At 46.3% G+C, this 26,489-nt stretch overlaps 1 protein-coding gene across 3 annotated transcripts in view; it reads left to right on the forward strand.

Annotated features, from left to right (window-relative positions):
- Positions 1-26,489, forward strand: part of TRPM8 (transient receptor potential cation channel subfamily M member 8) — a 117,012-nt gene that overhangs the window by 14,100 nt on the left and 76,423 nt on the right. For 2 of the 3 annotated variants that reach the window (XM_049712392.1, XM_033424780.2), the window contains exons 2-9: positions 1,676-1,800; positions 12,628-12,701; positions 17,367-17,523; positions 19,195-19,372; positions 22,178-22,350; positions 23,197-23,371; positions 24,409-24,476; positions 26,248-26,445. In XM_049712392.1, coding sequence (XP_049568349.1) covers positions 1,684-1,800; positions 12,628-12,701; positions 17,367-17,523; positions 19,195-19,372; positions 22,178-22,350; positions 23,197-23,371; positions 24,409-24,476; positions 26,248-26,445 — 1,140 coding nt within the window. In that variant the 5' untranslated portion in view covers positions 1,676-1,683. Of the gene's footprint in view, positions 1-1,675; positions 1,801-12,627; positions 12,702-17,366; positions 17,524-19,194; positions 19,373-22,177; positions 22,351-23,196; positions 23,372-24,408; positions 24,477-25,009; positions 25,519-26,247; positions 26,446-26,489 lie in introns of those variants that run through there. The other variant, XM_049712393.1, reaches the window with a different exon arrangement.

Here is a 26,489-nt window from a genome sequence, read left to right on the forward strand (position 1 = left end):
GAAGGCGAGTTGGAAGTAATTTGCAAACTGAAAGAGGATTTTGAGGGTGGGAGGGAGTGTTATGTAATCACTTAGATTATTCGCTCAATCAATATTTGTGCAATTCTACTCTGTGCTCTGTGCCAGGCTCTGGGAATACAGTGCTGAACTGATAGATCTGTTTTTTTTTTTTTTTTTTTTTTTCTGTACGCGGGCCTCTCACTGTTGTGGCCTCTCCCGTTGCAGAGCACGGGCTCCGGACGCACAGGCCCAGCGGCCATGGCTCACGGGCCCAGCCGCTCCGCAGCATGTGGGATCTTCCCGGACCGGGGCACGAACCCGCATCCCCTGCATCGGCAGGCGGACTCTCAACCACTGCGCCACCAGGGAAGCCCCTAGATCTGGTTTTTGACTTAAGTAGGCAGACAGGGGCCAAACAGAACATGTAACAAATCAGGATACACACGGCTTGGTGGAGGGGAGATAGTGCTTCCAGAACAGGCCACCAGGGACCTGCGCCAGCCTGGGCGTCAGAGGTACCTCCCTGAAGAGATGGTGCATAAGGCCCGTAGGATGGGCGGGAGATAAGCAGCTGGGCAGGCTTTGAGGAAGAGGGTTCCAGACAGACAGTGGGACCTAGATGGGAAAAGCGGGGCCCCGTGAGGAACCTGGCCCAGAAGGAGAGGGAGGTGGGTGCAGTCATGCGGGGGAGGCAAGCAGGGCCCAGGTGGCACCTGCGGGCCACTGGAGGGGCTGGAGAGGGGCGAGGGGGTGCGACTGCCACTTGGATGTGGTGATGATGGAGGCGAGGGTGGGGGCAGAGGTCACAGGCAGCTGGGGGAGCTTGGTCCCAGGAGGAGACACAGGGAGGCGGGGTGTAGGAGAAGGATGATGCTCTTGTTCTAGAAACGTCTTGTTTGCTGTGTCTGCCGGACAGCCTGGGGATGTGGAGTAGCTCTCTGTGGATACGGGTCTGAGATAGTGTTTGGGAGACAGGAGGGACGGGTGGCTCCTGCAGCTGGGATGGAGGGTCTGAGCCCTAGAAGAGCAGGGGGCAGCCCGGAGGCATCTCCGTGGCAACTGAGGCTTCTGGGATGCCCGGGCTAATGGCCTGCTCTCCAGGCTGGGACGGAATTGTTGCCGGGTGTCCTTGGGAACCACGTGCCGGCTCCGAGTCTCAGGGTGACCTGGAGCACACTGGCCCTCAGGCCCTACCGCCCCTGTGGGTCAAGGTCTTTCTCCCACTTCACTTGACTGCATCAGGGCAGAACTCCTCTCTGCTGCCAGCCAGCCGGTCCTCTAGCTGCCACAGCCGCTAGCTGCAGTTCTGCAAGTGCCTTCACTACAAATCCATTAACTTCGAAGGAGCTATGATGCACCTCCTATGCGCCGTGGTCTGGGATGCGGGATCCCACCTCCCATAGGAGAGGGGAGCGCACCCAGGAGGGCCCTGCCCAGACAGGAGCGGTCAGGGAAGGGGTATGGAAGGACGGAACTCAAGCTGGGTCCTGGAGGATGAGAAGGAATGAAGCAAGGAGAGCAGAGGCAGGGGGACCAATGTCCTTTGGTGGTGGGGGGCAGGGCGGGGCTGGGGCATGGCAGACAGCGAGAGGGGGAGGGCATGGCGGTAAAGCTTTCAGTGAAGCCCGTCCACCGTTTGTGACCCCATCTTACCCTCCCTCCCCTTTCTCCACAGGGGAAGAGATGTCCTTCAAGGGCGCCCGGCTTAGCATGAGAAGCAGAAGGAACGGCACGCCGGACAGCACCCGGACCCTGTACTCCAGTGCGTCTCGCAGCACAGACGTGTCCTACAGCGAGAGCGTGAGTTGAGCCACGCCCCACCAACCCGCTGATATGTCAGAAAGCAGCCCTTTGCAGCTAGGATTCTTTGGGCACCAATACTCCTTCTTTAAAAAGATCATATCTCAACGTATGGCGTTTTGTTCTGTGGATTATTTTTTCTTTTCTGGGTAGTTTTTCAGGCATTCCTGTTTTGAAGATTGTGACCGCAACCTTGAGTTGCTAAAGAATGTACTTATTTGGGGCCTTTTTAAAAAAATAGCAGTGTTCATTTCTGCTGTAGAGCAAAGTGATTCAGTTACACATATATATACCTGCTTTTTCACATGTTTTTCCATTGCGGTTTACTACAGGAGACTGGATCTAGTTCCCTGTGCTGTACAGTAGGACCTTGCTTATCCATTCAAGAATGCACTTGTTAAGTGACTTTTATGAAATCCTAAATACTGCACTTTTAATATTCCTTTTACTAGCTAATGCTTGGTGTCCTTTCTTCCAGCCCTGTGGGTTCACCTTGGAAGTGATTCTTGAAGTCCTTTTCTTCAACTCTATGGCCGGGGGCTCATTCTGGGTCTGCATTTGTTCTTGCCGTAGCTTCTAGCTGTTCTCCACAGCATCTCTCTCCTCCTTCCAAGCCCGTGTCCACACTGCTTTCAGGACATAGAGGCACACTGAGCTGTTGCTTAGGGGTGAGCGGACTCAGGGTGGGGCGCCCGGCAGGAGGCTCCCCGCTGGGCTGCGCTGCCTCTTCCGTCCCTCAGCCACCTCTAGTGGTTCCCGCAGGCTTTCTGTTCACTCTCACGTCCTAGTGAATACTCTCATTTGTCAGGAAATAAAGACAACGTTCCAGTCTGGTACCAAGCTTCCGCCGACTAGAGTGTTAAAAGTCGGGGTGGTGGCTAACTTTGGAAAAAGGAAGGAGGAGGGACTGGGTGGGGGCTTCTGGGGTGCTGGGCATGTCAGTATTTTGATCTGCTGGGTGGGGTTCTTGGGGGCGCCCGTGCACTTGCCACTCCCAACACCCAGCGCCTCCTTAGATTTTGCACCTGCCGTCACCTTGACCCTGGTCCGGTGAGAATTACACAGTGGGCAGAGGGCGCTGGTGGCCTCTCCAATGCCCCCTCCTCCAGCCTCCAGCAGTGACGGACCTCTGGGAGGGCAGAAAAGGCCTTTCCGGGTCATACTTGGACGCAGGCATGGGTGTCTCTGGGAGACAAAGGCTGACTCTCCCTTGCCATTCTCCTTTGGGCTCCCATGGGATTTCTGGATGGATTTCCCGCTCCCCTCAGAGGTGCCAGCTGCCCTGTGGGTAGAATTTCTGAGACCACCTAAGTACATCCCAGTTATGGGGGGGGTCCTGTTTGCCCCTGAGACTACACACCTTTGCAAAGTACATTTTTCAGAGGGAACTTTTTTTTCTTTAAAGGCCTTTATTTTTTAATTAAAAAAATTTTTTTTGGCCACACATCATGGCATGTGGGATCTTAGTTCCCTGACCAGAGATCGAACCCATGCCCCCTGCAGTGGAAGCATGAGTCTTAACCACTGGAGCGCCAGGGAAGTCCCCAGAGGGAACTTTCAGCAACAAGGCAGTTTTTATCACCACCCCTCCTCCACCATCATCGATTTCACAAGCTTATACACATAAGCTTACACTGTTGAGTTTTCTTCATCTGTGTTAAGTAGACTTAACTAGTGAATAGTAGACTTAATTAGTGAAGTAGACTTAATTAGTGAAGAGCTAGAAAATATTCTGAGGAAGAAAGGGCATCACAGGTTTTCAAAATTTTTCGCGTTCAGATGAGTGTAGGATTTATTTTTGCTCTCTACATTTTTATTATTTGTAGAAAAGAACATGCAAATATAAATTCCCAGCCTAAGGAAGAATAATAAAATGAACACGCTTGCACCCACCATCAGCCCTTTTCAGGAGTCCCCCACGTGCCCTCCGTGCCAAAGGCGACAGCTATCCTGAATTTTGTGTTCCCTGGTCCTGCTTTTATTTATAAGCTTAGGATTTGAACATATGTCCCTAAACAATACATGGCTTTGTTTTGTCTGTTTTGATATTTGTGGAATTACACAATAAGTATTCCTTTGTGAATTCGTTTCTTTTTTCTTTCCTTTTTTTTTTTTACATCTTTATTGGAGTATAATTGCTTTACAATGGTGTGTTAGTTTCTGCTTTATAACAAAGTGAATCAGTTATACATATACATATGTTTCCATATCTCTTCCCTCTTGCGTCTCCCTCCCTCCCACCCTCCCTATCCCACCCCTCCAGGTGGTCACAAAGCACCAAGCTGATCTCCCTGTGCTATGCGGCTGCTTCCCACTAGCTATCTATTTTACGTTTGGTAGTGTATATATGTCCATGCCACTCTCTCGCTTTGTCACAGCTTACCCTTCTCCCTCCCCATATCCTCAAGTCCATTCTCTAGTAGGTCTGTGTCTTTATTCCTGTCTTACCCCTAGGTTCTTCATGACATTTTTTCCCTTAAATTCCATATATGTGTGTTAGCATACGGTATTTGTCTTTCTCTTTCTGAATTACTTCACTCTGTATGACAGACTCTAGGTCTATCCACCTCATTACAAATAGCTCAATTTCGTTTCTTTTTATGGCTGAGTAATATTCCATTGTATATATGTGCCACATCTTCTTTATCCATTCATCCGATGATGGACACTTAGGTTGTTTCCATCTCAGGGTTATTGTAAATAGAGCTGTAATGAACATTTTGGTACATGACTCTTTTTGAATTATGGTTTTCTCAGGGTATATGCCCAGTAGTGGGATTGTTGGGTCATATGGTAGTTCTATTTGTAGTTTTTTAAGGAACCTCCATACTGTTCTCCACAGTGGCTGTATTAATTTACATTCCCACCAACAGTGTAAGAGGGTTCCCTTTTCTCCACACCCTCTCCAGCATTTATTGTTTCTAGATTTTTTGATGATGGCCATTCTGACTGGTGTGAGATGATATCTCATTGTAGTTTTGATTTGCATTCTCTAAAGATTAATGATGTTGAGCATTCTTTCATGTGTTTGTTGGCAGTCTGTATATCTTCTTTGGAGAAATGTCTATTTAGGTCTTCTGCCCATTTTTGGATTGGGTTGTTTGTTTTTTTGTTACTGAGCTGCATGAGCTGCTTATAAATTTTGGAGATTAATCCTTTTTAAGTTGCTTCATTTGCAAATATTTTCTCCCACTCTGAGGGTTGTCTTTTGGTCTTGTTTATGGTTTCCTTTGCTGTGCAAAAGCTTTGAAGTTTCATTAGGTGCCATTTGTTTATTTTTATTTCCATTTCTTTAGGAGGTGGGTCAAAAAGGATATTGCTGTGATTTATGTCATAGAGTGTTCTGCCTATGTTTTCCTCTAAGAGTTTGATAGTTTCTGGCCTTACATTTAGGTCTTTAATCCATTTCGAGCTTATTTTTCTGTATGGTGTTAGGGAGTGATCTAATCTCATACTTTTACATGTACCTGTCCAGTGTTCCCAGCACCACTTATTGAAGAGGCTGTCCTTTCTCCACTGTACATTCCTGCCTCCTTTATCAAAGATAAGGTGACCATATGTGCGTGGGTTTATCTCTGGGATTTCTATCCTGTTCTATTGATCTTTCTGTTTTTGTGCCAGTACCATACTGTCTTGATTACTGTAGCTTTGTAGTATAGTCTGAAGTCAGGGAGCCTGATTCCTCCAGCTCCATTTTTCGTTCTCAAGATTGCTTTGGCTATCCGGGGTCTTTTGTGTTTCCATACAAATTGTGAAATATTTTGTTCTAGTTCTGTGAAAAATGCCAGTGGTAGTTTGATAGGGATTGCATTGAATCTGTAGATTGCTTTGGGTAGTAGAGTCATTTTCACAATGTTGATTCTTCCAACCCAAGAACATGGTATATCTCTCCATCTATTTGTATCATCTTTAATTTCTTTCATCAGTGTCTTATAATTTTCTGCATACAGGTCTTTTGTCTCCTTAGGTAGGTTTATTCCGAGATATTTTATTCTTTTTGTTGCAGTGGTAAATGGGAGTGTTTTCTTGATTTCACTTTCAGATTTTTCATCATTAGTGTATAGGAATGCCAGAGATTTCTGTGCATTAATTTTGTATCCTGCTACTTTACCAAATTCATTGATTAGCTCTAGTAGTTTTCTGGTAGCATCTTTAGGATTCTCTATGTATAGTATCATGTCATCTGCAAACAGTGACAGCTTTACTTCTTCTTTCCAATTTGGATTCCTTTTATTTCCTTTCCTTCTCTGATTGCTGTGGCTAAAACTTCCAAAACTATGTTGAATAAGAGTGGTGAGAGTGGGCAACCTTGTCTTGTTCCTGATCTTAGTGGAAATGCTTTCAGTTTTTCACCATTGAGGATGATGTTGGCTGTGGGTCTGTCATATATGGCCTTTATTATGTTGAGGAAAGTTCCCTCTATGCCTACTTTCTGCAGGGTTTTTATCATAAATGGGTGTTGAATTTTGTCGAAAGCTTTCTCTGCATCTATTGAGATGATCATATGGTTTTTCTCCTTCAGTTTGTTAATATGGTGTATCACGTTGATTGATTTGCATATATTGAAGAATCCTTGCATTACTGGAATAAACCCCACTTGATCATGGTGCATGATCCGTTTAACGTGCTGTTGGATTCTGTTTGCTAGTATTTTGTTGAGGATTTTTGCATCTATGTTCATCAGTGATATTGGCCTGTAGTTTTCTGTCTTTGTGACATCCTTGTCTGGTTTTGGTATCAGGGTGATGGTGCCCTCGTAGAATGAGTTTGGGAGTGTTCCTCCCTCTGCTATATTTTGGAAGAGTTTCAGAAGGATAGGTGTTAGCTCTTCTCTAAATGCTTGATAGAATTCGCCTGTGAAGCCATCTTGTCCTGGGCTTTTGTTTGTTGGAAAATTTTTAATCACAGTTTCAATTTCAGTGCTTGTGATTGCTCTGTTCATATTTTCTATTTCTTCCTGATTCAGTCTTGGCAGGTTGTGCATTTCTAAGAATTTGTCCATTTCTTCCAGGTTGTCCATTTTATTGGCATAGAGTTGTTTGTAGTAATCTCTCATGATCTTTTGTATTTCTGCAGTGTCAGTTGTTACTTCTCCTTTTTCATTTCTAATTCTATTGATTTGAGTCTTCTCCCTTTTTTTCTTGATGAGTCTGGCTAATGGTTTATCAATTTTGTTTATTTTCTCAAAGAAACAGCTTTTAGTTTTATTGATCTTTGCTATCATTTGCTTCATTTCTTTTTCATTTATTTCTGATCTGATTTTTATGATTTCTTTCCTTCTGCTAACTTTGGGTTTTTTTTGTTCTTCTTTCTCTAATTGCTTTAGGTGCAAGGTTAGGTTGTTTATTCGAGATGTTTCCTGTTTCTTAAGGTAGGATTGTATTGCTATAAGCTTCCCTCTTAGAACTGCTTTTGCTGCATCCCATAGATTTTGGGTCGTCGTGTCTCCATTGTCATTTGTTTCTAGGTATTTTTTGATTTCCTCTTTGATTTCTTCAGTGATCACTTCATTATTAAGTAGTGTATTGTTTAGCCTCCATGTGTTTGTATTTTTTACAGATCTTTTCCTGTAATTGATATCTAGTCTCATAGCGTTGTGGTCAGAAAAGATACTTGATACAATTTCAATTTTCTTAAATTTACCAAGGCTTGATTTGTGACCCAAGATATGATCTATCCTGGAGAATGTTCCATGAGCACTTGAGAAAAATGTGTATTCTGTTGTTTTTGGACGGAATGTCCTATAAATATCAATTAAGTCCATTTTGTTTAATATATCCTTTAAAGCTTGTGTTTCCTTATTTATTTTCATTTTGGATGATCTGTCCATTGGTGAAAGTGGGGTGTTAAAGTCCCCTACTATGAATGTGTTACTGTCAATTTCCCCTTTTATGACTGTTAGTATTTGCCTTATGTATTGAGGTGCTCCTATGTTGAGTGCATAAATATTTACAACTGTTATATCTTCTTCTTGGATCGATCCCTTGATCATTATGTAGTGTCCTTCTTTGTCTCTTCTAATAGTCTTTATTTTAAAGTCTATTTTGCCTGATATTAGAATCGGTACTCCAGCTTTCTTTTGGTTTCCATTTGCATGAAACGTCTTTTTCCATCCCCTTACTTTCAGTGTGTATGTGTCTCTAGGTCTGAAGTGGGTCTCTTGTAGGCAGCAAATATATGGGTCTTGTTTTTGTATCCATTCAGCCATTCTGTGTCTTTTGGTGGGAGCATTTAGTCCATTTACATTTAAGGTAATTATTGATATGTATGTTCCTATTCCTATTTTCTTTATTGTTTTGGGTTTGTTATTGTAGGTCTTTTCCTTCTCTTGTGTTTCCTGCCTAGAGAAGTTCCTTTAGCAGTTGTTGTAAAGCTGGTTTGGTGGTGCTGAACTCTCTCAGCTCTTGCTTGTCTCTAAAGGTTTTAATTTCTCCATCAAATCTGAATGAGATCCTTGCTGGGTAGAGTAATCTTGGTTGCAGGTTTTTCTCCTTCATCACTTTAAGTATGTCCTGCCAGTCCCTTCTGGCTTGCAGAGTTTCTGCTGAAAGATCAGCTGTTAACCTTATGGGGATTCCCTTGTGTGATTTGTTGTTTTTCCCTTGCTGCTTTTAATATGTTTTCTTTGTATTTAATTTTTGACAGTTTGTTAATATGTGTCTCGGCATGTTTCTCCTTGGATTTATCCTGTATGGGACTCTCTGTGCTTCCTGGACTTGATTAACTATTTCCTTTCCCATATTAGGGAAGTTTTCAACTATAATCTCTTCAAATACTTTCTCAGTCCCTTTCTTTTTCTCTTCTTCTTCTGGAACCCCTATAATTCAAATGTTGGTGTGTTTAATGTTGTCCCAGAGGTCTCTGAAACTTGTCCTCAGTTCTTTTCATTCTTTTTTCTTTATTCTGCTCTGCAGTAGTTATTTCCACTATTTTATCTTCCAGGTCACTTATCCATTCTTCTGCCTCAGTTATTCTGCTATTGATCCCATCTAGAGTATTTTTAATTTCATTTATTGTGCTGTTCATCATTGTTTGTTTCAACTTTAGTTCTTCTAGGTCCTTGTTAAATGTTTCTTGCATTTTCTCTATTCTATTTCCAATATTTTGGATCATCTTTACTGTCATTACTCTGAATTATTTTTCAGGTAGACTGCCTATTTCCTCTTCATTTGTTAGGTCTGGTGCATTTTTATCTTGCTCCTTCATCTGCTGTGTGTTTTTCTGTCTTCTCATTTTGCTTATCTTACTGTGTTTGGGGTCTCCTTTTTGCAGGCTGCAGGTTCGTAGTTCCCGTTGTTTTTGGTGTCTGTCTCCAGCGGCTAAGGTTGGTTCAGTGGGTTGTGTAGGCTTCCTGGTGGAGGGGACTAGTGCCTGTGTTCTGGTGGATGAGGCTGGATTTTGTCTTTCTGGTGGGCAGGTCCACGTCTGGTGGTGTGTTTTGGGGTGTCTGTGGCCTTATTATGATTTTAGGCAGCCTCTCTGCTAATGGGTGGGGTTGTGTTCCTGTCTTGCTAGTTGTTTGGCATAGGATGTCCAGCACTGTAGCTTGCTGGTCGTTGAGTGAAGCTGGGTGCTGGTGTTGAGATGGAGATCTCTGCGAGATTTTTGCTGTTTGATATTATGTGGAGCTGGGAGGTCTCTTGTGGACCAGTGTCCTGAAGTTGGCTCTCCCACCTCAGAGGCACAGCACTGACTCCTGGCTGCAGCACCAAGAGCCTTCCATCCACACGGCTCAGAATAAAAGGGAGAAAAAGTAGAAAGAAAGAATTAGTAGAAGTAGAAAGAAAGAAAGAAAGAAGGGAGGGAGGGAGGGAGGAAGGAAGCAAAAAAGGAAGAAGATAAAGTAAAATAAAGTAAGATAAAATATAATAAATATATTAAAATAAAATAATTATTAAGAGAAAAAAAGAAAAAAATATTAAAAAAAAAAACAAACCAACAACAAAAACAGACGGATAGAACCGTAGGACAAATAGTGGAAGCGAAGCTATACAGACAAAATCTCACACAGAAGCATACACATACACACTCACAAAAAGAGGAAAAGGGGAAAAAATCATAAATCTTGCTCTCAAAGTCCACCTCCTTAATTTGGGATGATTGGTTGTCTGTTCATGTATTCCACAGATGCAGGTACATCAAGTTGATTGTGGAGATTTAATCCGCTGCTCCTGAGGCTGCTGGCAGACATTTCCCTTTCTCTTGTTTGTTCTCACAGCTCCCAGGGCTCAGCTTTGGGTTTGGCCCCGCCTCTGCGTGTAGGTCGCCGGAGGGCGTCTGTTCTTCGCTCAGACAGGACGGGGTTAAAGGAGCCGCTGATTTGGGGGCTCTGGCTCACTCACACCGTGGGGAGGGAGGGGCACGGAGTGCGGGGCGGGGCTGCGGCGGCAGAGGCCGGCGTGACGTTGCACCAGCGTGAGGCGCGCCGTGCGTTCTCCCTGGGAAGTTGTCCCCGGGTCCCGGGACCCTGATAGTGGCGGGACGCACAGCCTCCCCGGAAGAGGGGTGTGGATGGTGACCTGTGCTCGCACACAGGCTTCTTGGTGGCGGCAGCAGCAGCCTTAGCGTCTCCCGCCCGTCTCTGGGGTCCGCGCTTTTAGCCGAGGCTCGCGCCCGTCTCTAGAGCTCCTTTAAGCGGCGCTCTTAATCCCCTCTCCTCGGCGCACCAGGAAACAAAGAGGGAAGAAGAAGTCTCTTGCCTCTTTGGCAGGTCCAGACTTTTCCCCGGACTCCCTCCCGGGCAGCCGTGGCGCACTAACCCCCTGCAGGCTGTGTTCACGCCGCCAACCCCAGTCCTCTTCCTGCGCTCCGACCGAAGCCCGAGCCTCAGCTCCCAACCCCGCCCGCTCCGGCGGGGGAGCAGACAAGCCTCTCGGGCTGGTGAGTGCCGGTCGGCCCTGCGGGAATCTCTCCGCTTTGCCCTCCCCACCCCTGTTGCTGTGCTCTCCTCCGCGGCTCCGAAGCTTCCCTCCTCCGCCACCCGCAGTCTCCGCCCGCGAAAGGGCTTCCTAGTGTGTTGAAACCTTTCCTCCTTCACAGCGCCCTCCCACAGGTGCAGGTCCCGTCCCTATCCTTTTGTCTCTGTTTATTCTTTTTTCTTTTGCCCTACCCAGGTACGTGGGGGGGGGGGGTTCTTGCCTTTTGGGAGGTCTGAGGTCTTCTGCCAGCCTTCAGTAGGTGTTCTGTAGGAGTTGTTCCACGTGTAGATGTATTTCTGGTGTATCTGTGGGGAGGAAGGGGATCTCCGCATCTTACTCTTCCGCCATCTTCCCGGAAGCTCCCATGAATGCATTTCTTGCTCACCATCCTGTGTTTGTGGTCCCTCTGTGTTGCCAGGTGTAATGGCTGTCGATTCACTCCTGCTGGGCCACCCTCCATCCTGTGCATGTCTGTCCAGCCTAAGCGGGGTGAACATTTGGGTTTCAGGTTTTGCTCTTAGGAGCAGGGCCACTGTGAGCCTTCCTGGATGTGAGATGTTCTCTCTGGAGAAGGCTTGAGGCCGATGGGTAAAGGCGAACACCTCTCCCTCATGGGAATTGGGGTTAAGACACAGGACTTCTGGGGAAACTTGGGGCACGTGGTCCCCATGCTCTGATGTCTCAGGATGTACGTTGGTGGGGGTAGGGGCTAGCAAAGGGGGAGACTGCTGAAGGCGTGGTGGACCTTCTTCCAGGAGAGGGAGTGCCGTCTCCCTTTTCGTGGTGACCTCATTGTTGGGGGGTGACGAGTCAGGCCTGGCTTTGGTGCAAGGCCGGGGGGCAAACCCACATGACACTGTCTGAGAACTGCTGGCGCCCGGTGACCTGAGGGAAGTGGGTTTGGGCTGCCAGCCCCACCTCCACGGAACAAGACAAACCCCTAAAGCTGGCAGCGCGGTGCCAGGCATCTGAGCTTGCAGGTCATTCACAGGACACAGGGACTGTTTCTAGGGGACAGTGGTGGACAGTTTCCCAGGGTGGTCGAGCCAGTTCCCTCCCGGCCCGTAGCGGGCTGAGGCCCCCCCGCCTGGCTCTTCACTGGCATTTGGTGCCAATGGCTTCTCGATTTTTCCAGCCTGGTGGGTGTGTAATGGGATGTCATCGTGGTTTCACTTCACATTTGCCTCATTACTGACAAGGCTGAGCTCCTTTTCACACATCTGTGTGTCCTCTTTTATTTAATGCCTGCTCATGTCTTTTGCCTTTTTCCCACGAGGTTGTCTGTCTTATTCGTAGTGACTTACAGTCTTTTATATATTCCATTTACCAATCTTATGATGATTAATATATGTCGCAAATATCTTCTCCCACTTTGAGGAGTGTAAATATTTTCAAAGTATTCTTCAACTCCAAGGGGTTTGTTTCTGCCAACTAAAGGGAAGCGTTCTGTTGTTTGTCAGAATTAGGTCCCGGATATGCCTTACCACCTTGCCCATGGGGGGACAGATGCAACTCTGGAAGGAGCATTTGGAATATACCTTCTTTTGAAAAGCAAGCGTAAGAGGAACTAGAATCTGCAATAAAACATTATTTATGCTAAACTATCAATAAATGCTTATATTCCCCCGGTTGCCTTAGAGTCAGAAAAACATACTTTGTATGTATATAATGACATTTGTTACAAGGTGATGCCAAGTAACTTTTAGAAAAATTTGCATTTAGTTATAAAAATGTAAACGTATGCCTCTTTTTACAAACTTTGTGTACTCTAAAAGCATGAATGGATGCTGGTTGCTATGATGTGTGGTGAATCCTTAAAACCTTTGAAGTAGGTTTAAGTCATTCATGAAGAGCAGCAGGGGGTGAGAACAAATTAGTGACCTGTTGTTCCAATGTTCTTTCTCCAAAGGACTTGGTGAATTTCATTCAAGCAAATTTTAAGAAACGGGAGTGTGTCTTCTTTACCAAAGATTCCAAGGCCACGTAAGCAACTACTTTGCCTCCATTTTTTGCTACCATGTTCAAAAATAAATTATTGACCACCATGATGACAGACAAACAAATTGCTCACTAGTTCATTATTCAAGTTGTTTGCATCTTGCAATTCTCAGAAACGGTGTGTGAACAGGAAGAGTTTGGCAAGCAGCTTGTCCCTGGAGAGGTATCAACTCATTTCATATTTTAAGCTTTGTCAGTAGTTGGTAAAGGCTCCAGGACAGGCTGTCACTCTCTTTGATATTCCCACGAGCCTGGGAGCCCACCGGAGTGCCCATGGCAGTGAACCTTGTTGTTTCATAGCGGTTGGCAGGAGACACCAGGCATGCGCGCATGTGGCAATCTGACCGGCTCCTCTGCCAGGCTGTTGACTGTGGCCCTTCCCATCTGACCGGGTGTTCATCTTGTCTGAATCTCGTGTGTCTTGAAACATCGAGGCTGAGTCACAAAAGCCTTGGGGAGCACCTCCAGCAGCTCTGCCCACAGGGGGTCCTCAGCGAATGCTACCTAGTGGGCCAGTGATAAGTGGACTGACCTCTGATGTTTCCCACAGAAGGTGCCCTGGGATCTAACGAAGTGATTTTAGTCCTCCCTCCCTCTCACCTTTTTCCTCTCTGCCCCCTCTCTTTTGCTTACTGGTGATAGGAGAGAGTCTAGCTATTAATATTTTTTAATTGAAGTATAGTTGGTTTACAAAGTTGTGTTAATTTCAGCAAAGTGATTCAGTTATGAACATAGATACCTTCTTTTCGAAATATTCTTTTCCATGATGGTTTATCATAGGATACTGAGTATAGTTCCTGGTGCCATGCAGTACGACCTTGTTGTTTATCCACTCTATATGTAATAGTCCAGCTATTAATTGATTGTTTACCTGCTGCTGTAGTTTGTAATTAAAGCACTGACTCTGTTGAACAGAGGCGGTGCCCAGAGGAAGGCAGTAAGAGCAGGGGCCTAAGAACCAGTGTTGGATCCAACCTTGGCCTGGCTGCCTGCTCACTGCATGAACTTGAACCAATTATTCTCTTTTCTGAACTGAATCCTGTTATCCTAAACCGCTGGCAAAGTACACCTCCTGGGTTGTAGTAAGGGTGCAGTGGGACGATACATAAAATTCCTGCCGTAGAAAGTTCTCAGTCAGTGTGCTTTCCTACTTTGTACGAATTAGAAAGCGAACATTGGAAAAACTAAGAGATCTCTATTTTGTCATTGGTATAAACTTAGTCGTCATGAGTCATTTTGACAGAGTATAAACTCTGTGAGTCGGTTATTTATTCCCCACATGTTTCCCTGAAAGATTTTGCCGTTAATCTATTTGTTTGACTGGTAGAAAACACTGTTTGGATTTGTTCACTCATTCAACAAATATTTATTGGGCATTGACTCTGTCGTGGGGACTCATGTACTTGACTGCTAATTCTACAACTGCCCCGCAAGGTAGCTGTTATCATTTGACTGACAAGGCAAGTGAGGCCGGGAGGGGCTCAGTGTTTCACCCAGGGTCACATGGCTGGCAGGGGATAGATGAAGGATTGAACTCAGTTTTCTGATTCCTCCCTGTGCATTCCTTTTATGCCCAGCTCCTGCCCCTTCTAGGAACAATCCTGTCTTGAGCTGACTGTAGTCATCAGCACCTTGTCAGTTGCAGATATCCAGTCTAATTGGCCTAAGTGAGTGGTGATTGTAATGGGACAGCCACATCCAGGGCTCAGTGTCACCAAGACCCTGCCTCTTTCTACCTGTTGTTCTGTCCTTCTCTGGGTGAGCAGGCTCCTTATTAGTGGTGGCAGAATGGACACCACCACTCTGGCTAACACCTTTTCAGCTTACCAGTGAGGGGAAGGAGGGCTTTGTTTCTAGCAATTCCACCCAAAGTCCTGGGCTCACGTTCATGGCTCTTATTGGCCTGGCATGGGTCAGGCACCCACTCTAATCCCTGCAACTGGGCAATGGAATATGTGACTGGCCAGCCTTGGGTGTTGTGTCCACATGGACCTGGTGTGGAAAGGATGATTCCTCAGAGGAAAATCAGGTGTTCCTACTAGCAGAAGGAGAAGTGGATGCAAGGTAGGGAAACCTATGGCTGTCCACCTTATGGTGCTTGACTACCACTCAAGTCTGGCCCCAAATAAAGGGAGATGTGGTGAGCAGTCCCTGCCCTCCACAACACCAGCACAGGACAGGAACACCTCAGGGTCTTCCAGTGCCCATGTCAGAGGGGACCCAAGGTTATACACCAGAGTCAAGACTCTACAAGATTTTAACTTCTTGTATTTACTATTTTCATCTCTCCATCGGCAGTGGGGATGCTCTGTGTAATCTGAATTACTCATCGGACAAGTGAATCAAGGGAAAGGACAATAATAGTGTTACGGTAATTTTGCAGCTACTTGCCACATCAGCTGACATAGGCTGCCCCAGATCTCCCCAGAGCTGCTTCACATGTGCTAAGCCCAGACCACTCATGTTTCTCTACTTTAAACCCTTTGGATGTCTGTTTCTTGCGTGGTCACTAGGGAGTGATGCCAGACCATGACTCCTATTGCCAGGTACCCTCTGAGACACTGCTCTCCAGCTTAGGGGCCACCCCCTGGCACTCCTGAGGCTGTAAGTCCCTGGATCTGGGTTTATTCTCTTCAGTTCTCACTGCCTCGGCCAGGCTGGGTTCTAGGTAGAAAAAGGAAGAACATTACTTTTGCTGTAACGGGCTCTGTGTAATGGAACTCTCCATTATTACTATGATGGGAATATTCTTTTTTTAAATTAAAAAAAACTTAAAAAAAACTTTATTTATTTAATTTATTTTTGGCTGCATTGGAGCTTCGCTGCTGCACACGGGCTTTCTTTAGTTGCGGCGAGTGGGGGCTACTCTTTGTTGTGGTGCGCGGGCTTCTCATTGTGGTGGCTTTTCTTGTTGCAGAGCATTGGCTCTAGGCACGCGGGCTTCAGTAGTTGCAGCATGCAGGTTCAGTAGTTGTGGCTCACGGGCTCTAGAGTGCAGGCTCAGTAATTGTGGTGCATGGGCTTAGCTGCTCCGCGGCGTGTGGGATCTTCCTGGACCAGGGCTCGAACCCGTGTCCCCTGCGTTGGCAGGCGGATTCTTAACCACTGCACCACCAGGGAAGTCCCAGAAATATTTTTTTATCTTCATCGTCCCGTATGGTAGCCACTAGCCACTTGTGACTAGTGAGCGTTTGAAATGTGGCTAGTGCAACCATGGCATTGAATTTTCAAATTAAGTTAAATTAAATTACATTTAAAGTCAGTTGCCACACATGGCTAGTGGCTACTATATTGACAGTGAGGCTCCAAAGGATTCAGACTTGTCTTGAGGGGTAGAACTAGCGTCCTGCCGCTCTCCCGTCCTCTCCGTCTCCCCTCTCTGTCACTCCTTTGCCTTCTCCATGTATCTGTGCTCCTGACGCCTTCCTGGCATTCTTCCTGCCTCTTCCCCATTTGCAAGCCAGTTCATGTAAATTGGTGCTTGGAGGGCTACCAGCCCCATCATCAAGATGGAGACAGGGGTCACCCGAGACACACCCCTACCCTTGGAAGGGAAAAGGGCTCGAGAGTTGGTCTTCAGTTGTAGCAAAGACAGGTGGGGCAGGGAATTCCCTCCCCAGTCCTGCAATGAACTTGGGTGGGTGTGGACAGACCCCAAAGGATAGTGGGACAGTAACAGCTAAAGACAGAGGGGAGGAAGCCAACTTGGACCCTAGTGAGGAGGACCCTGAGACCAGTGGGAGCAGCCCCCAGGCTCAGTTGGAGAAAAGGCTAAGGCAACTGTTATCAATTCTGGTTGACTTTTCTTTTCTTGGCCAAACTGAGTGATGCCCCAGGCAACTGTTCCGAAAGAGGCAAGATTTCTGGTGGAGGAGTGACTTTGGATCCAGGTTCTAGCTCAATTTTTATAGCTCTAGAAAATATTGAATGTTTTGACGTATATTTTTGAATACAGATAATTTCCATACTTATAGTAATTAAGACTTTCAGTTGCAAGGAACCCGAGCTAGCTTAACCTAAATGGGGAGATTTACTCTAAGGAAATAGAAATGCCATGCAGAACCTGAGAGAGAGAAGTGGCTGGGAGTCTAGAATTGTTAGGACCGTGGCTGGAGCAGGTGGAGGCTCAAGAGGTCTTCTCTGTTTGTCTTTTATCCCCTCCTCTCCCTGCATTCATGCTTTCTTCTTTCTCAGCGGAGATACAATCGTACTGTGTTGCCTGGATCTTCCATGTCACAGGGGTAAAACACCAAGATAGTTTTTTTTTTTTTTTTTTTTGCGGTACGCGTGCCTCTCACTGCCGTGGCCTCTCCCGTTGCGGAGCACAGGCTCCGGACCCACAGGCTCAGCGGCCATGGCTCACGGGCCCAGCCGCTCCTCGGCATGTGGGACCTTCCCAGACCAGGGCACAAACCCGTGTCCCCTGCATCGGCAGGCAGACTCTCAACCACTGCGCCACCAGGGAAGCCCCCGCAAGATAGTTTTTAAACAACCGAGATGATGAAAATAGTCTGAAAATTAGATGCGATGGTGAAATCTCTTTTTGTGTTTATTTAAGCTAATCGTGTGTGGTCTATTCTAAGAAACGTGATGAAATATTTAAGCAGGTTTAATGAAAGCTATTCTTCCCATCAATATCCTTCCGCTCAGGGAAAATGTGTGCAAGTGTGGCTATACCCAGAGCCAGCACATAGAAGGCACCCAGACCAACCAAAATGAGAAATGGAATTACAAGAAACACACCAAGGAATTCCCCACTGACGCTTTTGGGGATATTCAGTTTGAGACTCTGGGGAAGAAAGGGAAGGTAAGCAATGCTTTCCTACTTGCACTAGCTAATCCATATGCTAGCGTGGTGTGGGCTACCTTGAGTTACCTTGAGTTGTCTAATAGTACGCATGGAGGTGGGAGGGGTGGGTAGTCAATCCGAAAATGATTGCAGAAGAAGATGAGTCTTGTGAAAAATCAAACGCCGCGATTAGATCATGCGCCACGGCAACACTCCATGGGTGAGGACTGGCTTGTCGGCCAGGGTGCTTTCTCTAGGCACAGGGCAGGGCCATGTGACATCACGTTGGCCCTCACTGCTACAAAAGGCCCGACAGATGTGCTTGTGAATCATCATCTGGTTTAGTTCGGCATGTGACATTCTCGAGAATAAATGTGGCCTTGAATAAGGTGACATTCTCCTCTACACGATCACACTGCAGGCTCTTACACAGGATTCTACAAAGATGTTCTTTTTTTTTTTTTGCGGTACGCGGGCCTCTCCCCGCTGCGGCCTCTCCCGTTGCGGAGCACAGGCTCCGGACGCGCAGGCCCAGCGGCCATGGCTCACGGGCCCAGCCGCCCCGCGGCACGTGGGATCCGCCCGGACCGGGGCACGAACCTGCGTCCCCTGCATCGGCAGGCGGACCCTCAACCACTGCACCACCAGGGAAGCCCTCTACAAAGATGTTTAATGATTATGTCAAATGAAAAAAAAAGCACAACATGAGAGTTGTGAGTTAAGTTTTATTTGGGGCAAAATGAGGACTGTAGCCCAGGAGACAGTGTCTCAGAGAGCTCTGAGGAACTGCTCCGAAGGGGGTGGGGGCGGTGTTATCTGTGATTTTAGAGAAGGGGGGACGTGCAGTCAAGCACACATGTTGGCAGAGGTTTCTTGCCCGTCACGAGGAGCAGATGTGTCTCCGTTAACGATTTTAGTGCTTTTCCAGATACGAGGAGATGCAAGAATTTGGGCTCATAAAATCTCCTGAAAAATCTCTAACTATCTGAAGGCCTGTTCTGCCAGTTTTTCCCAGAGCACAGAGGGCCTCATTCCTGATCTCCACCCTGCACTCCTTTCAGGGTGTGTTGAAGGTCAGCGACCGCAGTGGCTATTGATTTTATCCTTGTAGAGGCAGATGACAATGCCAATTTTCAGTAGGCAATGGTTAGCAGTCTCCTTAAATCCTCCTGTGTCCTCTGTCCCAGTGACACAGCCCTCCTCAGGCAGCTGGAAGCTGGGCCTTGACCCCTCACCTCCCCAGGCCCTGCCGCTGCAGCCCTGGAAGGTGACCCGGCTCTGTCCACTCTGTGTGTTCCCAAGGCCTCTGTCCCAGGATGGGTCACCACTATCTCACCTCCCTGCATCTCTCCCTACCTGTCTTGTCCCATAGTCAACACTGCCGCTGGAGGACTCTCTAAAATGTAAATCCCATCCGGCTTCTACTCTGCTTAGAACACCTCACAGGTGCTCTACTCCCTTTAGGACAAAGTCCCAAGTTCTCCAGCCGGCTTGGGATGGGGGGGGTGGTCCCTGCAGGGGCACCCACACCCGCCTCCACTCCACTGCCTTCCTTCCAGTTCCCCAAGGGGACGCTCCTCGGCTGCAATGCGCTCCCCTCTCCCCCTCCCTAAGGAGCAGGTAAACTGGGCAAAGCCCCACCATCAGGAGAACACCTGCGGATCCTGATGCTTCCCCTCTTCCCCACAGTATATCCGACTGTCCTGCGATACGGACGCGGAAACCCTCTACGAGCTGCTGACCCAGCACTGGCACCTGAAAACGCCCAACCTGGTCATCTCGGTGACCGGCGGCGCCAAAAACTTCGCCCTGAAGCCGCGCATGCGCAAGATCTTCAGCCGCCTGATCTACATCGCGCAGTCGAAAGGTGCGTCGGCCCCCGTTGCGTCCACGCGGCTGTCGCTGCTGCAGCCACGGGACCTTCCCTGCGGCGGCGGGGACCTTGCGCCCGCGGGTTTGTCCATCCAGGCTGCGCAGCGTCTTCAGAGACGGAACGAAATTCTCCTTTGCAATCATGCTCAGACTCCAGATGCTCTAGAACTGTATGATTAATCATTATCTTAATTAAAAACAAGATCCTTCAATGAAGGGACAGACCGGGAGCTCTGGCCGATGGTGAGGGGGTAGGTGGAGGGTGGGGACACAGTAGCTCTTTAAACTCAGCGTTAAGGAACTTCCTTGTGGGTAATTTTATGTTTCCTTTAATCTAAATTTTTCATTTTGTTATTTTTACGTGTGAACTTTTACCCAGAGTATTCTGGCGAATCAAAAAGGAAAGTTTCATTCGTCTGCTCTTTTTTTTTCTGCGGTACGCGGGCCTGTCACTGTTGTGGCCTCTCCCGCTGCGGAGCACAGGCTCCAGACGCGCAGGCTCAGCGGCCATGGCTCACGGGCCCAGCCGCATCCGCGGCATGTGGGATCCTCCCGGACCGGGGCACGAACCCGTGTGCCCTGCATCGGCAGGCGGACTCCCAACCACTGCGCCACCAGGGAAGCCCTCATCTGCTCTTTAATTTTGGGATCAGTGGTGTGTTTTGGAAATCGTGTTAGTGCCTGGCAGGTTGTAAGCACCATGTAACTGTCTGATGGAGATCAAAACAAATAACCGTGGCTTTGTTATTTGAAATATTCAGCTTATTTTTTTCTTTTTAACTTTTTATTATGAAAAATGTCAGACCTACAGAAGAGTTGGAAGAATAATACAAGGAATATCTGTACCCCCTTCACTTAGGCTCACCAATTGTTAACATTTTCCCATATTAATCTTCTCTCTCTCTGTAAATATCCACATATTATGGTTTTAAAAAAAATCACTGAGAGTAAATTTTAGGTATCATAACCCTTAGTGCCTAAATATGTGAGCATCGCTGAAGAACAGGGGTGTTCTCTCAGATAACCCGATGCAACTATCAAACCTGAGAAAGTTAACCTTGACCTACACTGCTGTCTAACAAACAGTCCTTGGTTTCGTTTTGCTAATTATCCTAACAATGTCTTCAGAGAAAAAAATTTTTTTTTCTCCGTCTGGATTCCAATCCATTTAGCTTTTCATATCATAGGAAACTGAAAACCTTTCTTTCATCTGGAACTACTCTTCAGCTTTTTTCAGTCTTTCAGGACATTTTTGAAGGGTATAGGCAAATTGTTTTTGCAGCCTTACTTCCATTTGAGTTTAACTAGAATGTTAAACTCTAATTTCAAGATTAGATTCTATTTATCAAACCCTAACCTTTATTTTATTAGTTTATCTAAGGCTAACATTTTAAAAACTTCTTTATTAAGCATATAGTTGACAGAACTAAGGAAGCATGTCTTGTTTTAGATACGTTTTTCCTTAATGTCAAGAAGAAACTGTGGCACCCCTCCCCCATTTATTCTTAATTTCCTGACCAGTCAGAGGGGCCACACAGTAGGTAGTTACTTTGTTATGAAACCCAGCAACTCAACTTCCTTACTACGAGATCTGAACATACATAATTCATTCATTCAGCAAATACTTCTTAAATGCCTGCTATGTGTCAGGAATTGTTTTAGGTGCTGGGAATAGAGTAGAACAAAGCAGACAAAAGTCCCCGGGCTGGGACATCTACATAGATGAAGTGAGGGGCCAGAGCAGGGAGGTTACTTGTCTCCTTGTGGAGAGCTACTATGCCTCCCATTGCCTCATTTGAAAGGGGGATGTTGACAACTGAAATCTGTCTGAAGGAAGAAGGCTGGCTGCCAAGGGGTCTGGGTTCACATCCAGTGAGAGCTGGCTGAAGGAATTGGGTCTGAAACTTCTAAGAACTACATCACATTTACCTTAAAATATTGGAAGGACTTTTATGTGGGAGAGGACTAAATTAGTTCATCATCAGGAAGACTGTAGCAAAAGTAGAGAATGGAGACAAAAATGAACAAAAGGACTTTCTGACAGCTGGGGGAGGGGGCTGCTTCGGGACCCCTGAGGCTTCCATTACCAGAGCTAATCAGGGGAGGCTGGTGACCCAGCCTCAGGCTGGATTCCTGTGTGGGTAACATATTAGACTAGGGGCATTTCCAACTTTAGATTCTATTATTATGTGAGATAATATTTTGTAGGTATTAGTTACTTCAATTTTGAAAACAAAAACAAAACTGTGCAACACCTTTGACACTGCAAAAATCATCAAATAAAAACCTTAAAATACCAGTGTGCAAAACTGTGTAATTGTAAAGTTAAGTCGTAGGCACCAGGGTCATGCCAGGAAGGTCATCAGGATCCCTGAGGGGGCTCTGGGAGCAGAGCGCTCTGCTTTCCATGATGACACTGCCTAACTTGCTCAGAGCCTCAGGCCAGGCATTCATTACTCATAAAAAGATCTACCTGGGGAAAAAAAAAAAAAAAAAAAAAAAGATCTACCCGAGAGGCTGGTTAAAGAGGCAGGTTCCCTGGTCCCACCTCCCAGAGAGTCTGATGATGTGGGTTAGAGTGCGGTCCAGAATCCGTATTGTTTTTAAACCAGAATCTCTTAGAAACTTGGAGATCTTCTTCTCTTTCCTTTCTATATGGTCAGAGGTCAAGCCCAGTGCAAAGTGTGGCCAGTAATGCCGCGTCCTAGTGCTCACGGGTGGGGCTTCTTTAGGGGTCGAGCAAAGGATGGGAAACTTATGCAGAGCCAGCTGAGCGTTTGTTCTTCTCTCTTGTTGACAGGTGCCTGGATTCTCACTGGAGGCACGCATTATGGGCTGATGAAGTACATTGGAGAGGTAGTGAGAGATAACACCATCAGCAGGAATTCAGAGGAGAACATAGTGGCCATCGGCATCGCGGCTTGGGGCATGGTCTCCAACAGGGACACCCTCATCAGGAGTTGTGATGTCGAGGTATGGGCTGGACATGAGGGGGTCTGCGGGGCCACGAGGCAGAAAGACCATGGCACAGGGCTCTGGCCTGAACACCGGGGCTCTGGGATGGAGTCAGCTCATAAGGAAATCGACCTTACAAGGTTGCTTTGGAACCTCAGGATGACATAATCAAAGAACTCCTGGGAAGGAGTTACCAGTGGATGTGTTTTGCTCATTAAAATTTGTTCCCAGCGAATCCTGTTAGAGTCAGTTCTTTAGTTTTTTATTCTCTGGTATCAAGTGCGAGGACAAAGTATCTATTTAATTGCCTCTTTTCATGGTCCCGTAACTATGTGCTCCTCAAGGGCTAGGACTCCATCTTATTCATTTTCTAATCTCTAGATGCTGTCATAGGTCTTGGCATATGATGGATTACAGACAAATATGTGTGTGTGTATCAATGTCTACCTCTACCTTATCCAGACACACACACATACAAATGTATGTGTCTGGATACACACACACACACACACACACACACACACACACACACACACACTTTCCTGAATGCTATCAGTTTCAATGAATTTATACTAAAGAGCACAGGACAATGGAACAAGAAATGGATTAGAATCTGATTCTTACACTGCCACTGGTCATTTATGTGACAGTAAGAAAGTGATGCAACCATTTTGAGCCTTCATTTCTTCATATTTAAAATGATGGCCTGTACTATAAGATCTCTAAGACCCTTCTGCACTTAGGAATCTGGGAAGAGCATCAGTTGAACCCAAAGGGTCAGCCTTAATATGAACCCGTGAAAATGTCGTCATGCGTTTTGGCCAACAAATAAATCTCAAAGACAAGTTTCTCTGTGCTTTTCAGGGATATTTTTCAGCTCAGTACATTATGGATGACTTCAAGAGAGACCCTCTGTACATCCTGGACAACAATCACACCCACCTGCTGCTTGTGGACAACGGCTGCCATGGGCACCCCACAGTTGAGGCAAAGCTCCGTAACCAGCTGGAGAAGTACATCTCCGAGCGCACTATTCAAGGTCAGTGTTTAGGAGGTGGGACCTTAGACAGACATACTAACAAGAGTAGCAGCAGCACCACCGACAATAGCTCCCAATTATTGAGTAAAGAATGGTGAACTCACCCCGTTAGATGTTGTATTGCCAAAGAAGAGCTGTTATATCTCTTCTTTAATATACTAGAGGTGCGCCTGCCAAGGTTACTCTGATATGTACCCTTCAACGTGCTGGAGCACTGACAAAGGCTGCCTTGTCCTACCCTGGTTTGTCCCACCCAGTATAGAGAACCTGCTGTCCATTCTGCTCGACAGCATTTAAGAACAAATTAAAGTTCACAATGGCAAATTTGCGCTGACAGAGCAATGTGGTTAGCTAGGATAGAAGCGATAAAAACCAACCCACTAGCTTAACAGTTAGGTGGTTTACTTCTTTGGTTATTGGCTACTTCTATATACTAGAACCACCTAAAACATTGGTTTCAAGGGGAGAATGCAGCAGTTGAGTGAAAGCCTTTATTTGCTATGGCAAGTGATAAATAACTCTCTCTCTTCCTATTGTTGAGATGTGTCCTGTTGTGGAACCAGATTACCTCGTGATCTAGTGATAGACTCCATCACAGGGACTTGTTGGAGATAATCTCAACCTTTTTCCTTTCTCAATGGGATGTATACAAAGGAAGACATTGATACATGCAATACTCTCACTGGAAAGAACACATAGTTATGCAAACTTTTCACCCACTCAAGAAAGCATAGGATTATGCGAATGAGTGAAAGTGCAATTATTCTAAGAACCTGGCCCAATGTATATTAGCAAAAGTCAGTCATTCACAGACTTTGCATTTTAAATATCAGTAAAAACTTGCAGTGTGACCCGTGTCATGCTGTTACTGGTTTGGAGGACAGGGGTGCATCCACTGTGATCAGCTGGTAGATGGTCAGGTCTGTGAGATCTGCAGCAGCACCCCACACCCTGGGCTCACGGGGTCCACCACTTCCTTGAGGCAGGTGAATATTTCTAATGTGCCCAGAATAAGATTTACGTTTTATATTTTACAGATTCCAACTACGGTGGCAAGATCCCCATTGTGTGTTTTGCCCAAGGAGGTGGGAAGGAGACTTTGAAAGTGAGTCTTGGTTTGGTTTTCTAGAAGATCAGTCAACGAGCTTGCTCCACAAATTTGCATTTTCAGGGCTTTGGGGTTCACCTAATCTAACACGACTCATTTCTTTTCTACAGCAAATAGGTAGCATTCCCCAATCACACAGTGTGGCCCTAATAGGCTGAAGTTGTTTCCTCAGCTGAGAAAATTTAGGAAGAGAGTTTGTAGCAACATGAATAGTCCATGCACTTACTGCTCTCTTTGGCCATCAACCTGCCAAAGAGAAGGCTTGACATGAACTCACAGGACTTAGGGATCATAATCAGCGCGTATGTTGGAAAACCATGGCCACCCCATGACCATATACACCTGGAGTTACAGGAAATTTCTGGCAGAGTTATTTGGAATCATAATCTAATGCTTCTCTCTGTTTATTCTTTTCTATAACAATGATTCATTCATCCATCATTCATCAACGTGCATTCATTCATCAACAGGTATTTATTAAGCACCTAAAGACTTTTCAGAGAGAAATTAAAATAGAGATTTCTTTTCAGTGTGAAACAGTCAGTATGGAAATGCTTGAAGAAGCAGTCACATTACAGAGGAAGAGGGATGGAGAAAACGTAATCGAACATGGTTCCATTTATTCTCTCTCAGATTTTAGATTGAGAATGATGGTTTCCAGCAAGCTGGTCCTGGCCTAGAGTACTGCACGTCTATAGCATTTCCCACAAGGTCTGTTCAGCCAGTTCACCACCCAGAACCCACAGGAGAGAGGAGCGAGGGAGGAGAGCCCGCCTGCTGAACACTTCATCCTTCAGCTCACTCTCTCATCATCCCCACTTCCGCCCCAGCGCAGCCCCTACACCCACCTGTAGCACAGGTAGTGAGGTGAAGATGGATCTCACCCTGATTGGATGAAAGCACCACACTCCTTATGGCCAATGTCTTCTCTCAGGAAGACATCACTCCTGGCTAAAGGAAGGGGCTTCACAGTTTCTTCTGTACCCACATGTACATCACTCTGTTTTGTTGTCAAGTGATTAAAATTTTTCGTACCTGGTTCTCCTATGCTGGTCTCTGATTTTTATCAAGGAAATAAAAATGTGGTAGGTGTTTATCCAGAAAGCAAATATATTTTTCTTTTCTTTCAATGGAAGGAGCAAGGGAAATTATTTGAGGACGGAAATATGTGAGTCAACATAACAAAAAATGTATGGCTGCTGCTGTGAAGGTATTTTCATACCTTAAAAGTACGAATATTGTTAACCTCCATCAGAAAAGCTATCAACGACAATGTTGAGTACCATCTTAAGAGCTGTCACTCAAATCTACGATGTCAGTATTGGGAATGATCGATTTTGTATAGAAGGATTTTTTTTTTTTTTTTGCGTTACGCGGGCCTCTCACTGCCGCAGCCTCTCCCGTTGTGGAGCACAGGCTCCGGACGCGCAGGCTCAGCGGTCATGGCTCACGGGCCCAGCCACTCCGCGGCATCGGCAGGCGGACTCTCAACCACTGCACTTATTTATGGAAAACTTGCCAGTCACACGTGTCCTCATTATGGAGTTTGGTATTAACATAGGATGTCAGACAACTAGCTTACATTTCTGATGCTTAAAGTGGTTGCAAACATTTGGTTTCCTTCTGATTGAAAATAACGCCCCGCCGCCCCCCCGCCCCCATTGCCCCGCCAAATGATGAAGTGCAGAGATGTGTCGATGTGATTAGAACCTCGGTCCTGAGCTGGGTTCTGTTGATCACCCGGTCAACTCTATCTCCCTTCTCCCAGGCCATCAGTACCTCCGTCAAAAGTAAAATTCCCTGTGTGGTGGTGGAAGGCTCAGGGCAGATTGCCGATGTGATCGCCAGCCTGGTGGAGGTGGAGGATGCCCTGACGTCATCCATCATCAAGGAAAAGTTGGTGCGCTTCTTACCCCGCACAGTGTCCCGGCTGCCTGAGGAGGAGATCGAGAGTTGGATCAAATGGGTGAGTTGCAGGGAGTAAGTTCCTGGGAAGGGAGAGCGCCTTCA

The sequence above is a fragment of the Orcinus orca genome, chromosome 7 (assembly GCF_937001465.1).
Source record: "Orcinus orca chromosome 7, mOrcOrc1.1, whole genome shotgun sequence".
Taxonomy (NCBI): Eukaryota; Metazoa; Chordata; class Mammalia; order Artiodactyla; family Delphinidae; genus Orcinus; species Orcinus orca.